At 52.9% G+C, this 15,158-nt stretch overlaps 1 protein-coding gene across 2 annotated transcripts; it reads right to left on the reverse strand.

Moving 5' to 3' along the window:
- Window positions 1-10: 10 nt before the first annotated feature.
- Window positions 11-9,786, reverse strand: Maff (MAF bZIP transcription factor F). Of its 2 annotated transcripts, none has more exons than XM_026782761.1 (3): window positions 9,545-9,786; window positions 841-907; window positions 11-453 (listed from the first exon to the last, which is right to left on the reverse strand). In XM_026782761.1, the coding sequence occupies exons 2-3, from the start codon at window positions 874-876 to the stop codon at window positions 19-21; spliced, it is 471 nt and encodes a 156-aa protein (XP_026638562.1). In that variant the 5' UTR covers window positions 877-907; window positions 9,545-9,786; the 3' UTR covers window positions 11-18. The 2 variants fall into 2 exon arrangements, with proteins under 2 accessions (XP_026638562.1, XP_005354261.2); XM_005354204.3 differs by lacking the exon at window positions 9,545-9,786 and adding an exon at window positions 9,056-9,195.
- Between the last annotated feature and the right edge of the window lie 5,372 nt (window positions 9,787-15,158).

The following is a 15,158-nucleotide window of genomic DNA, read 5'->3' on the forward strand; positions in this document are numbered from 1 at the left end:
GAGGGGGAGAGGTGGGTACTAAGAGCAGGGGGCAGGGTCAGGAGCGGGGGCAGGGCCTGGCACTGATTTGACGATGGTGATGACGCTAGCGGGCGCCACCAGAGCCGGGGGCCCACGGGCGGCGGCCACCGACCGGGCGAAGCCCTGCAGCGCCTCACACTTGCCGCGCAGCGCGTCGAGCTCCAGGCGCATGGCGGCGTTCTCGCGCGCCAGCTTGTCCACCTCGCGCTCCAGCTCGGACTTCTGCTTCTGCAGCTCCTCCTTCTGGCACACGCGCTTCACACGGCAGCTGGCCGCGTAGCCGCGGTTCTTGAGTGTGCGACGCCGCTGCTTCAGCCGTGTCACCTCCTCTGCCGACAGACCGCGCAGGTTCCGGTTCAGCTCGCGCACCGACAACCCCATCAGCGCCTCATCCGAGAGGTGCGGCGTGTTCTCGCTCAGCTCGCGCTTGACCTGGGGAAACAGAGACACGCAACCCGTGCTGGGGATGCCGCCCCACTTCCCAGTGCGCCCTCCTTCCCCGTTTTGGGCGGTTACTGGACTTGAGCCAAGACCTTGAAGGTGACTGGGACCCGGCATTAGCACACAGGAGACCACCCAGGGCTCAAACCAACCAAGTCAAGTCCTGGACCCCCGCTGAGAAACGCAACCTGGAAAGTCCCTTTCCACAGGGGAAGCTGGCACAGTGGGAAGTGACCTGCCCCTCTGGCCCTGTAGCTGCTTAGTCCCCTTTGGGGCTTCCAGGAAGGAAAGGGGAATTGGGACAACACTGCTGTACCAGGAGCAGCAGCAGCAGAGAGAGCCCACAGGAGCTAGTGTGGTCCACAGAAGCTAACTCACCTTCAGGGCTTTGCTGGATAAGGGATCCACTGACATTTTTGCAGAAGGTGCCCTCTGGGCTGGAGGCCTGGGAAAGAGAAGTTCAAGGTCATTTTCATTGGTTTGTTCACGTTTTACTTCACGCGGGTTTATTGGAAGAGGAGAGAGAAGGGGCAGGGACAGGTCGGTGTGGACAAGAGTGGTAGAAGAGAAAGAGGCAGAGAATGTAGCAGGGAATGTAGCAGATGTGCACAGGAGGTGCTATTAGTGGCTGCAGCTGAAGACATAGCCCGTCAGGACCCCAAGGGCAGGCCAGTACAGATGCCTGAATACTAACACATAGCCTAGCATTCAAGGCTCCTAGGTCAGCATTTAGTCCTGCCTCCCTTGACCCCAGCTCCCTGTAGTGACTCCTCATTATCTAGGTCTTTGCCGAATGCCAGTGTCCATCCCAGTTAATGGCTTGTCCCTCCCTCCCCGTCCCCCCGCCCCAGCCTTACCACACCAAGGTCAGTGCCTGCACACACTAAGCACTTGACAGACATGAACTGAGGGAGTGGACACTCCTCCCATGGGCCATTCTCCTGCACGGGGCCAGGACATGCATGTTTTGGTTTGTTTCAGTTGTATGTGTTAGCTGGGTCCACCAGAGCCCTGACAGTCGTGTGGAGGTCAGAGGATGATTTGCAGGAGTCAGTTTTCTCCTTCCACCTGTGGGTTCTAGGGCATCCATTTAAGATCCTAGGCTTGGCAGCAAACTCCTTTAACCACAGAGCAATCTCATGTAGCCAAGGCTGGCGTCAAACTCCCTATTCTCCTGCCTCTGCCTCTTGAGTGCTGGGGTTACAGGCTGTCTACAGAAATGTGCCCAAATGTGTGCAGGTCAGCGAATCTCCAAAATTCATCCTGTACCTCATCAAGATACAGCGCCCAAGTGTCCTCCCCAGCAGCACTTGGCCAAGATCATATTTTGGGAAGATTTCTCAAACTGCCTGGGGTCTGCCAGTCACTAACTCTCCATGGCTCTAGAGGGGATAGCAGCTATTCTCTAACCTATGATGAGCCCAGTGGTCCCCAGAGCCTTCCCCAGGGCCTGCAAGACTCACATTCCTTCAGTGACCATTTCCTGATTAGCTTCAATCTGCCATGTATCTGGCACTGGGGAGACAGGTGAACAGAAACTTGTGGGGGGAGGCTGGTGTGGTGAAGTTTGAGGCCAGCTGGGGTTGCATGAAACCCTGTTAAACAAGCGCTCTTAGCCACGGAGCCATCTCGCCAACTCTTTTCCTTTCTATTCGAATCGGGGATTGAACACGCAGTGCACCGACATGCGTGTAGACAAAACATTCATGCATAGGAAATAAAAATAAATGTCAAAATTTTAAAAGGGCAAGTGAGAGGCCCAGGGTTTTGGATCCCCGAAAGCCATGTAAATGCAAGGTGAGTGTGGTACCCCACCTGTAATCCCAGGATGGGAGGAGGCTACAGACGGGACTCCTGGAACTAACTGGCTAGCTGGGCTAGCTGAACCAGGAGCTCTGAGTTCATGTACAGTCAAGGATACTCAGCGCCAACCTCTGACCTCCACACACACTTGCATCCTGCATGCTAACACCACATGCACACACATCTCACACTCACACACATGCCGCATCTTGCTCAGTGTCTGCCCTGTAAGGATGGCCCTCTCCAACGGCAGGATCCTTGCTGACTCTACAGTTTACCCCAGCTTAGCACAGGGTCTGGCCAGAGAAGATGCTCGTGTGGCAACTGTGGAATTCTTAGTTGTGACTCAGGCCTTGGTGGGGACAGTCTGGAGCTTCTGAGAAACTCCCACTAGGTTAGGGGTCAGTGGAGCAGCTCAGACAGCAGGAAGGAGTGGGGCAGGAAAGGGAAGTTGCCCATTCAAGACACTGTTTTGACTGACACAGCTACTGTGATCCCAAGGCTAGGAGGGTCTTATGGGGCCTGCAGGGGAGCAGAGGCACAGGGCAGGGATCCTGGCATCAAGAAAGAGACAGGAGGGTCAGAAGTTCAGGTCATCCTGTTAGATCATGGATTCAAAGCCAGCCTGGGCTATGTGAGACCCTGCCTCAAATAAAAGAGAACTAAAACTAACAAAACCGCTAGGTCAGGCACGACACCCTGCAAACCCAGGGCTGGGGAGGCTGAAGCAGGAAGATCACAATTTTTAGTCCATCCTCGGCTACACACCGCATTCAAGCAAGACCCTATCTCTCTCTACACAACAAAAAAACCACCGTGCCCCTTTTGATGTAGCTGGAAGCTGCACTTGGGGCCCAGACCAGGACTTGGGCAGTTATAGATGCCCTGTGCTGATTCTGGAGAGTGCGACTCCTTGACTTCACAGGACAGAATAGAATTTGCAATCCTCCAGCCTCAGTTACCCAAGTCCTGGCTTAATAGGTGTGGGCCATCATCTCTGGGATTACAAGTGTGGGCCATCATCTCTGGGGTTATAGGTGTGGCTATCATATCTGAAGTGGTGTGTGTTTTAAACAGTTCCCTGCCTGAGCCACACACTATGGTGGGGTGATATCTATTCAATAAGAAAATCTGACATGCCATGGCCACATGGCACCTCCTGTGGGTCCTACTGGCCAGAAGACAAGAGTTCAGGCACCATGTAGTGCTCCAGGTGGCAGGCCCTGTGCCCAGCCCCACCCTGCTTCCCACTAGTCTGCCTCCGGCCTGGAAGAATCACTCAGTTCCTATCACCCCACCCCCTGCTGCCCCTCCGCTTTCCCCTCAGTCTGTCTGCCAGGTTCCTGCTTACTCTGTCCCTAGGGTAGGAAGCCCTCCCTGACCCATAGGCCTTGCTGGGTGCCCCCTGCCCCCTAGCCCGTCTTGCCCTTGCTTTTCTTCCGCAGTGGTGTGACCATCCCTACACTAGTCCCTACACTAGACAGCTGAGTCGGCCCCGGGTGTTTGAGGCTGCCCTGCCCAGGCCCAACAGGGGCAGGGAGCAGGCGGTGGTGTGGGTGGGTGGGGTTTCTGTCATGGTCACCCAGCTGGTCAGTGTCCTAGCCAAGTTCCAAGACGAGCTTAGGGGAACATAGTGTGAGTGGAACTTGCTCGTTGGCCTCTACATTCTTCTCCTTGTCTTCCGCCTTGTGGGACAAATGTCACAGGTGCCAGGAGAGTCGGAGCAAGCATAGGGACCCCACCCAGGTAACCTCTGGCCCAGATAAGGGCTTGGGAAATGGAAAGGAGCGGCACTGGCTGAGAGGCAAGCCCCAGAGTTTGAGTCCTGTCCATATTTTCTCCAGGCTGTGCAGCCTGGGGAGAACGACTTCACATCTCTGGTCTCTACTATCCCATCTGTAAAGTGGGACAGTTTCCTTCCATGGTTTTAGTGGAAACTTGTCATACATAGGGGCAGAGGTGGTCTGGCAGCTTAGTAAAATTGCTGAGCCTGGCCAGGTGTCAGGGCTGCAGTCAGCTCTGGGGGCTTGTTCTGAGTCAGCACAGCCAGCCAGGGTCACCACAGAACTGCATGAGGAAAGGCCCTAGAGACCACCCCAAGAGGAAGTAGTGACCCAGAGAGGCACCTCATTTGCTAGAAGCCACACCGCAGCCTGTCTGCAATCCAGGCAGAACTCTGCCTGACTTTTTTTTTTTCCTCTTCATTTTTTTGAGACAGGATTTCTCCGTGTAGCCTTGGCTGTCCTGGAACTCATTCTGTAGACCAGGCTGGCCTTGAACTCACAGAAATCCACCTGCTTCTGTCTCCTGAGTGCTGGGATTAAAGATGTGCACCACCACCACCTGGCTCAGGACTGACCCCTGGTCCCTTCCGACCATCATTTTCACAGTCTTCCTGATAACACTGTCAAATAATGCTCCAAGACGGTGACAGAGGGGTCACAGCTACCCAGGGCAGAGCCCAGGACTGAAGCTGTACTGAGCTCGACACCTGCACAGTATGCCCTCGGTACAGCTCCTTCTATGAGCCCTGTTTCTTCACATCTGAGGAGGAAGCCACTCCACCTGTGCTGTGCCTGGACCTGGGTTAGGTCGGCCAGGGATGGGATATTCAAGTTACACCAGATACCCAGGCCTTTTTGCCAGCTGTGAGGAGCTGGACTGGTGGGGGATAGTTGTTTAGTCAAGGGACCTGGTAGAAGAAGGGGGCCTCTCCCTGCACAAGTTAACTCGGGACCTGCAGGGTGCCGAGTGCTGGGTGCGCCGTTCGGACCCAGAACCTTGGCAGTATAGCCCTCACGATCAGTTATCTTTCCTGGTCTTCTTGCGTCTTAGATCAAGTCGGGGCTGGACTGGGTTGGCTGGGCACAGATCACTCTAGCCAGGCACTTATTTCCAGGGAGATGAAACAGCCGCTGAAGCTTTCAAAACCTCAGGTGGCGCATGCCTTTAACCCCAGCACTTGGAAGGCAGAGGCAGGTGGATCTTTGTGTTCCAGAGAGGGTTCCAGGACAGCCAAAGTTACCACAAAGAAACCCTGTCTCAAAAAACAAAACAAAACAAAACAAAAAAATCCCGAAACACCCCAAACCTCAGCTTTCCTGCTGAACCTTCTTTACACGGCACAGCCAGCCCCCCAAGAGGTGGGACTGCAGCCATACCCTTGAGGACAGTGAATGCTAGGAAGGCTGGGACCTGCCCCTCCTCCTACATCCCGCCAACCCGCATTCTAGCCTTAGGCCCCTCAGTGGCATCCTCAAAGTCCATGGAGGCTCAGATTTGCCCAGGAATGTCCTAGCTCAGCAGTCAGCCAGTCACAGAGGGACTGTCCCAACATGAGAAGGGGGAGAGATTTTCCCACTGCCTTTGACTTTTGGCTTCTAGCAGCAGGCCCCAGTTTTTAGGACACAAGGCAAGGAAACTCCATTGCCACCAGCCTGCCTGACCCAGGGACCCCACCCTCAAGACTTTTCTTCTTCCTGGGGAAGCCAGCGGGGCCAACTCCAGGTCTGAGGTTCCTAGTATTCTTTGGAGACTCAGGAGTGAGCTCATTCTCGGGGACATGACGGCTGACCAGCCAGGGGCCTTGGCCTTCCTGTCCCTGTCTCTGGCCCCTCGCTGTACACCCGAGACATCCTGCAGACGGCCCACCCACTGGCATGGGCTCCTCTCTGGCTGCTGAGCCACACTGCTTACTTGGTGAGGACAGAGGGAAAAAATGTGTTTGCCTGGGTCTTGGCAGTAAGCACGGGGCGCCTCCTCCCTCCTGGAAGGACGCAAGACTGGAAGAACTGAGCAGTACAGGCAAGCAGCAGCCTGGGGTTCCAGCTCCATGCTGCTACCCACACTCTCACTGTGTGGCTCCAGGTTGTCACTCCCTTTCTCTGGGCCTGGATTTCCCAACATGCCCAACCTCCCTGGAACCTAAGGTACCATCCAGCAATGGCAATATCATGAGTTTACACTGTCAGGTTCTGGCCCAGCGTGAAGCTCCAAAGCCTCCAGCAGGGTGGAGACATTGGAGGAAAGGAAAGGAAACCAGGGAAGGCCTCCTGGAGGCAGAAGCATGAGCGCACAAGCAGCCGGCCGGCTATGAGCCCTGATCTTTCTCCTCCACCTGCACAGCTAGGGGCCACTTCCTCTTCCAGCCAGACCAAGACCACAGTGGCCTGACCACTGCCTTACCCCCTCCTTTGCCTCCACCTCCACCTCCACTAGCATCAAAGGGGTCACTACAGACACGAACCTGCAAACTTGGCCATGTTTGGCAGATTTCGACACCTTGTACTAGTCGGGTGTGGTCATGTACACCGTGAGGGCAGCCCTCAAGAGGCAGAAAAAGAAGGCCAGAAGTTCAAGGCCGCCTCAGGCTACATAAGACCCAGGATCACGAAACAAAACAAAAATAGGGCTAGAGAAATGGCTCTGTGGTTAAGAGCGCTTGCTGCTCTGGCAGAGGACCTAGGTTCTCTCCTCGGTGCCACATGGAGTGGATCATATCAGCCTGTAACTACGGTTCCAGCGATCTGACACCTTCTGACCTCCATAGCCATCTGCACACGTGTGGAACACAAAACTCCACTGAGGCACAAACGCCTATATAAATAAAAAACTGAACTTTAAAGTCTTTGGGAAAATAAGATCAAAACCAAAGCACCCATTCTATCAGCTGCCCAGCCCACAGAGGAGCCTCTGGCCAATAATCTGTTCCCTCCAGGCTCCCAGCATTCTTCTTGCTAATAATCAACAAATGAGCAGATTGGATTTCCTAATGACTATTAGCCAAAAGGAACACAGGCTCCGAGTGTTTGAAGGAGGAAGCCACCTGCACCCTGAAGGACCTGGTCATGGTTGGGGAATTCCTACAAGACTCCTTTCGTCCACCGTCTTGCTTTCCATTTCCTGAACCTGTGGTCCTCTTTCTATCTGTGTCATTGGGCTCAAGGACATGGAGCCATTGCCCATTTCTTTAGCTATCCACATATCCAAGAAGCACCTACTATATGCCAGGCTCTGTGCTGAGCCCTGAAAGCCCAAAAAGGAACTATAGCCCTTGTCCTCTGTGTTCTAGAGTCACTGCAACATTAGACTCTACTCCCTAGCCACTCCCCAGGGAAAGCTTCCATGATTGCCCTGGCTAAGCTGGACCCCTGTTGCTACTTCCCCTTCAGGGCACTTATCTTAGCTGCCACTTTGTAGTGAGCTGTTTTACTTTGTTTCCCAGAAGGCAGTCCCAAGGTCTGTCTGTTTACTGCACCCCTAAGTGTGTGGTCCAGCCGCTATGCAAGGCTAAGTGTCAGCAAAGCTTCCTAGTGCAGGGAGACAGGAGCCAGCAGCACCTCCACTACCACAGCCATGGGTGAACTGGTCTCACCAGGCCTTCCTGCCGCAGCAAGTGTATATAAATCCTCCCATCAAAAACTGAGGTGGACAGATGGCTCAGTGGTTAAGAGCACTTGTTGCTCTAGCAGAGGAGGGTCCAGATTTAGTTCCCAGCACTCACAGGATGGCTCACAACCATCCGTGACTACAATTCCAAGGGATCCAAGACCCTCTTCTGACCTCTGCTGGCACCAGGTACACACAGGGTGCAAACACATACGTGCAAGAAAAATGCTCATTTAAAAAAAAAAAAGTGCATTATCTAGGGATCCTGGGCCCTAGTAGACCTCTGGGGATTCAAGGGGAAATAGAATCTTTCAATGCTAAGTTTCCATCTGTCAATGAGCCAGTTAGCCACTTCCCCTCACCACTGACCCCCAGCCCCACTGGGGAATGTTTCTTGATGTTTCAGCCTTGAGGATGGACCCACCTACATCCTGTGGTCCTGACTACAGCTCCCGCCCCCACCACCAACTCTACATACATCTCCAGCTGCAGGCCCTTGGGGTTGGTTCTGCTTTCCCAGTTTCCCCTGGTAAACAGGCTGCGCTTCACAACTGACAGACGGCTCCCCTGCCCTTCTGCCGCAGACCGGGACACTGGAGTCCTCACAGTGGAAGCAGAACTCACTGGGCTCAAAGTTAAAGTATTATTGATTCCACCCCCTAACAAGCTTGGTTGCCACCTCCTTGGATTCCAGGGCAAGAGGGGAAAAAGTCTGAGTCGGGTCATGGGGTTCCCAGAAGTAGCTACCCTTCAGGTTGCTGGCCTCAGCAGGTGTTTTCCTGCAGCGCTCCCCTCCCATATTAACCCTTCCCGCAGGAAGACAGGGATTACACTGCCTGCTGATCTTGCTGGTCCGGGGTGGCCTGTAGGTGTGCCAGTCTTTAATTAGCCCTGGGGTCCAGCAGTCCACATACAGGTCCAGTCTAACGAGTCCCACCTGAGAACTGAAACTACCAGGCGCATTGGCTATCAGCCTCTCTCTCCCTCCTTCAGGACCCAGTGCGGCCTCAGAAACCCAGACCAGTCACTGTAGCCACGGGAGCAGCCTAGGAGCCTTGCCTTCCCCAATCTTTGCCATGGCCTTTCTGGCCTTCCCTATTTCTCCTGAGACAGGAGGACTAGGACAGTCCAGTGATGAACAGTCCATACTGAGCCAGAAAACCTGGGGTTAAGGAAGGACTTCCACGCACTTCATTACCAGGTCCACCAGGTGGCCAGGAGGAGGCTGACTCTGCTCTACCTAACGCTGCAGGCACCCGCGCTGGGCAAGAAACAAACACTGATGTCACATGGCTCCATCCAGGGGAAACTCCGGAGACAACTGGGACCGGGCAGTCCCGTCTGGTGGGAAGGGGGAGGATGGCGGAGGGTGGAGAGGAGGGAGAAGAAAAAAAATCCAGACCTGGTATGACCATCGACTGGGCCACTTCCTTCACTCGGGTTCTTATTCCGCATTTGCTCCAGCGGACACCGGTGTGACACTCACTTCAAGGTACACCGGGCTAGTGTCAGTATCCAGGGTGCGCGTGCAGCCAAAGACAAACACACACACCCCGAGGTAAACCGGGCGCACTCAGCCCGCAGGACCCAGGGCGCTCCCTAGAGAACACACACGCACGCACGCCACTGGGGGACGTAAACAAACCGCGCACACACGGTGCTGGGCGCGGCTCCAAGAACTGTTCTCACCGAGTCACGTACGTGTACGCCCCGCCCCCGCCTCCGCCTCGGCTTCCTCCCGGGGCCCGCGCACCGCCTCCCAGCCAGCCCCTCGGAGGCCCCTCGGTGGGTAGAGGTACAAGGGGCGCCGACAGCACAGCCGCACGCGCGGCCCAGGCGCGACCCGGAGCGCTCAGCCCTAGCGCGGTCCCGGTCCCTGACGCGTCCTTACCGCTCTCCGCCAGGCCCGGCGCTCCGCGCGCGCTTGTCGCAGCTGTCCCCGCAGCTGTCGCGGTGGCGGTCCCAGGCCGCCCTCGAGCCCCACTCCTCTCCGATCGGGACCGCAGTTCACTGGGTACCCGGCTCCGCGCAGCGACGGCCGCTCAGAGTTTTGTTATGGGGCGGGTGGCGCAGGGGGCCGGAGCCGCGCGCAGTTGTAAGGCGAGCTTCCCGGAATTACTCACGCACAGGATTCCTTTCATTCATAAAAACCCAGTCATGCACTGACGTCATCGCCCCGGCCGCGGGCCGGCCCCAGAGCTGCCTGACTTGCGTCGAGGCCACGCCCACACCCAAGTGAGGCCCCGCCCCCGGTAGGCCCTGCTTTAGGGGCCCACAGTAGGAGTTGCGGGGGGGGGGGGGGTTCTCAGTCCCCGGGATTTCGTCCTAGATGCGTTCACGTGACACCTCTCGAGAATAGCAACGGAGGTGTAACTTGCTTCACCGTTCACTGTCGACTCCTTTCCGATCTACACCCTTTGCCCGGATGATCTCACGCCTGTGAGCCCTAGGTTTGTATTCCTAGAGGCATAGCCACTGCTTACCCCTGGTCTTCCCCTTTGCCTCCACTCGCATGTGAGCCAAGGTGCTCGCCACTAATCCTGACAACTGGCATTTGGTCCCCACCACTTCCACGATGGAAGCTGTCCTCTGAACTCCACATACTGTGACGTGTGCACTCGCATACAGACACATAACGAATGAATAAGGTAAGTATCAAAGTTATCAATAAGAAAAGGAATTTTTAAAAATTTGGCCTCTGGACTAATGTTCTCAGTCCTAGAAAGTACACAAACATTAGCTGTCTATCCTGTTCACCCCCCCCCCACACACACACACACATCTTCCTACCTTTTAAAGAGCTCAGGCCATGCCTGACAAATAGTAGGTTTCCAACCAGTGAAGGAATCCAGTAGACCTGTATGGCATGTGGGAACCCCACGTGGCTAGAGATTTGGGCCAAACCCTCAGCCCAGGAGGACAAAGGAGTAAGGGCTCAGCGTCCACACCCTGATGCCCGGAGAAGTTGATCTCGTTTTGGGAATGGTCAATGCTGTTGTGCAATCATGCATTTAAAGGTGTGGTTGGCCTTCTCTTTCCAGTGGCAGAGTCCCGAGATGACTCGAGAAAATGGTACCCTGCGAGGTGACGGCAAATGAGAAAGAATAGCTCTTCGACCTCAGTGCTCAGGTGTCTGGAGGAGAGAACTCGGTACGGCTCACATCTTTGCTTCTTTCCTGAGACCTTTGTCCACGTCACTGGTCTTTCTGGAAAGGAAACCATTTGCCAAGAGGGACTCGTGGAATGAAGGTGAAGACGACCAGGATGAGGCCTCCCCATATGCCATCATGCCGGCTTCAAGGACCTGGGCACTGCTCTGTCTACCAAACGGGGCCACAGGAGGAAACAAGGCTATGACTCCTGGACTGAGGACCTGTCAGTCCTCAGAGTTCTTGCTCACTTGGGTGAAAGATCAGGCAGATTGAGGATGTTACCTCCTGACAGCCCCCACAGGAAGGAAGGTCGCTGTGGTCACTGTCTGTGCAGAGGACTTCTCTGGTTATTTTTCTGTCAATAAATTGCCTTCCTGAAAGCTAACAAAGTGGAGCAGGGCTCTCTGGCTTGAGACAGCTCTGACTAGCTAAGTCTGGACAACTTGGGCATTTAAATAGAACAACAATGGACCCTAACCTATTAGGTGAGAAATGTTGAGTTTACAGTGATAGAAATAGTCAAAAGTGGGGAAAGCCCCTCAGGTGGAGAGAAGTATGGCGTTAGAGAATGGCTGCCAAGCCACCTCATTGTAATAATGCACTGTAGCAGGGATCATCAGCAGGAATTTGTGTTTGACAAGAAGAAAGATATCCACATAGTTTGGGGCCAGCAAGATGGCTCAGCAGGTAAAGCCTCAGAATCTAAGTGACGGTCAAAGGAGAGTTGTCTTCTGACCTAAACGGGTCACACACACACACACACACACACACACACACACACACACACACACGGTGTTGGAGGGAGGGGAGAGAGATGATGATGATGATGATGATGATAGATAAAATTTAAAAGTAAAAAAAATAAGATATTTCAGGCTGGATGATTGGCTCGACAGTTAAGGGCATGTATTGCTCTTGCAGAAGACCTGAACTAGGTTCGCATCACCCACATCAGGTGGCTCACAAGCTCTTGTAACTGCAGCTTTGGGGGTATCTCGCATACTGGAGGGCAGCTGGCATCTGTGCTCACGTGTACACCCCACACACACCTACACGTAATCAAAGATAAAAAATATTTAAAAAGAGACTCACAGTTTCAAGGTAATTTTAATAAGACTATTAACTATTATGTTTATGTTTTTATTTTATTTATTACGTGTGTGTGTGTATGTGTACGTCAGAAGGCCAACCTTCAGAAGTCGGTTCTCTCCTTCCACGGTGGGTCCCAAGGATCAAACTCAGGTCATCAGGCTTGCGCAGCAAGTGCTTTTATCTGCTGGGCTTTCTCATTGGCCTGAACTAGTTAATTATTAACTCTAGAGGGAAAATAGTAACTCTACCATGGAAGAACTTGGCAGACCCAGCCTTCACCAGGGATCCAAGTTAGTAAACCAGCAGTGGGGCAAACAGATGGATTAGGAAGAGTGATAACTTGTAGCAGACAACACTATATTCTCAAAGCACAGCACGATCAATTTCCTCCTTCTGGTAGTTGTTCTGTGAGCTGTAGGAGAGTGCTCTGGATTTCAGAAAATACTCATGACGTATTAGATAAAGGGGCCTCGTGTCTTTGGTTTACTCTAAAGGCGTTCGGATACAAATATGTGAAGACTCCCTGCTAGGGAGTTTTATGTCAATTTGACACAAGCTGGAGTCAAGTGGAAAGAGGGAACCTCCATGAGAAGAGGCCTTCACAGATTGGCCTGTGGCCAAGCCTGTAGTGCATGTTCTTGATTGACATGGGGGGTGGGGGGCAGCAGCTCACTGTGGGCAGTGCTGTCCCTGGCTGGTGGTCCCCGAGAGCAGGCTGAGCAGACCATGGGAAACAAGCCAGTAAGCAGCACGGCTCCATGGCCTCTTCATCAGCTCTTGCCTCCAAGGTTCAGCCTTGAGTTCCTGCCCTGACTTCTCTGGATGATGAACTACAAGCTATAAGAAGAGCTAAACCCTTCCCTCCCCAAGTTGCTTTGATTATGGAGTTTATTCTAGCAATAGAAACCCTAAAACATCGCGTGTGGTCTAAGTTATGTCATCAAATTGTGGATATTGAAGGATACCTGACACCTCCGAACATGACTGTACTGGGAAGTAAAACTGTTTTTTTTAAGATATTTATTTTATTTTATTGTGCATGAATGTTTATTTGCATCTGTTTATTTGTACCACATGTCCGTAGTGTCCTTAGGCACCAGGCAGGGCATCAGAGTCCCAATACTGGAGTTACAGATGGCTATGAGCTGCCCTGTGGGTGCTGCGTCCTCTGAATAAAGGAATATCAGCAAGTTTTAAAGAGGTGTAGGTTAAAATGAGGTAGATGCTAACTTCGTCTGATTTCGGTCTTTAGAAGAAGTAGGAATGTTGACGCACAGGGAGAGCCAGGCATGCCCCCACACAGGGAAAGATCCGGGAAGATGAGGCCTCTGGAGAAACCCACCCTGTTGTAGCTTTGTTGTCCACTTCCAGTGTAAGGGGTGAGAAATGGGTTTCAGCTAGGAAGCTACCGTGACCTTTTTTCATGACAGTCTTAACAAAAAATAGAGATAGAAGGAACTGTAATACAACCAAATCTGCTCAAATTTCAATATTTGGGGACTTCTTCTTCTCCTTCTTCTTTTTTTCAAGAGAGGGTTTCCTTGTGTAGCCCAGACTGTCCAGGAACTCACTCTGTAGTTGCCTCCTGAGTGCTGGGATTAAAAGCGTGCACCACCATTTGGGGACTCTTAATGACAGTTATAAGAAAATTAAACTTAAATTTTTTCTTTAAATTTGAATTATATCCTAATGAAGACACTGAGACTATCAAGATGGGTGCAGAATGGGTTTCTGGGCTGCCCCTCCCAGCTGACCTCCTCGACTCTGGAGCTGGCATAGTAACAGTGCCTGCTCTGTGGGCTGGGAACTAGTTTCATGCCTTCACACCTATAAGCCTTTCTACTATGCTTATTGTGTAATAGAAAATCAATGATATTGGGTGAGACGCAGATGAGGCCTCCAATGTCTCCTAGGACACTCCCTCTGAGAAACCTACTTATCCCACGGTCAGTGACTTCAGTCACACCAAGCTGGGCGTGATCTCACCCTGCCAGGACACCTCACTGTGCAGGGAGGTACCTGGTTGCCAGTTTCTAGAGAGAGAGAGAGAGTCACCCTCTGCTTGCACAGCCCTACAGAACTGTTGCTGGCCCAGCTGATCCCCATTCATCTTCTAGACTCTAGGGAATGGATGCCCAGCCTTGTACCCATGAGACTCTGAGGCATAGCAGAGGAAGTGGTTCAGGGCCGGGGTGCAGCTTGGATTGCACTTCTAGCTGAACTCAGTAGGGGTCAGGGAATGCTGTTCATTTTTCTAATCCTCCTTTGCTCCTGCAGACTGAGAGTGTGGGGCTTGGCCTCTGGTTTGATTTCCAGTCCCTGAGAGCTGATGTTCTTTGGATTCCCTTCAGCTCTGGCCAGAAGCGCATTTCCTTGGGTCCCTTTGACAAGTGGAAGTGGTGCTAAAAAGGGGTTCCTTCTCGCACCTTCGGACACCTGGGATTGCTCAAAATGCTTCCACCAACCACCAGCCCTGCACTAGTTTCTCACTACTGGTAATTAATGACCACTTGTAATGATGATGATTGGCACAACAAGGCACTTCCTTTGTGCCATGCACTGTGCTAGGTGCCCACAGTCTATTCTCATAGTCTCTTTCTTGTTCTTTCTTTTATTTTGAATCAGGATCTCATGTAGCCCAAGCTAACTTCAAACTTCTTATGTAACTGGGAATTTCTGATGCTTCTGCCTCCACCTCCTGGGTGCTGGGATTGTAGGTGTGTGCCTCCACACCCTGCTTGAGGACCGAATCCGGGGCTTTGTGTACACTAGACTAGCGCTCTACCAACTAAACTACACCCAATCCCCTGCATGCTGTGTATACTGCCAGCTCTTCCTGCTCGCTGTCCCAAGCAGCCCTCCCCCGACTCAACAAATCAATTAAAACTCATAAGGTGTGTCAGTCTTACCTTCCCATTATTCAGAGATTACTTTATTTCTGTAATCAGACCCACGTGGACCCTGAAGGTATATTGTTCCTGTTTGAAGTATGTCAATGTATTTAAAGCTGTTTTCCCTTCCCACAAAGCCTCCCTCTGTCACCACTGTTACCATCTCACAGCTGTGGTCCCATCCACCAGGCCAGGAGGTGGGGGACCTCTAGTTCCCCAGGTGTGGTGGGTCCTCAGTCCCCTTCAGCCATCTTCCTGTCTTAGCAGTTCAGTGTTATCACCTTGTAAAAGCTTGTGGGGAAAAGGGAACACTTCTGCATTGCTGGTGGGAATGCAAGCTGGCACAGCCCCTTTGGATGTCAGTGTGGCG

The sequence above is a fragment of the Microtus ochrogaster genome, chromosome 15 (genome assembly GCF_000317375.1).
Source record: "Microtus ochrogaster isolate Prairie Vole_2 chromosome 15, MicOch1.0, whole genome shotgun sequence".
NCBI classification, from domain to species: Eukaryota; Metazoa; Chordata; class Mammalia; order Rodentia; family Cricetidae; genus Microtus; species Microtus ochrogaster.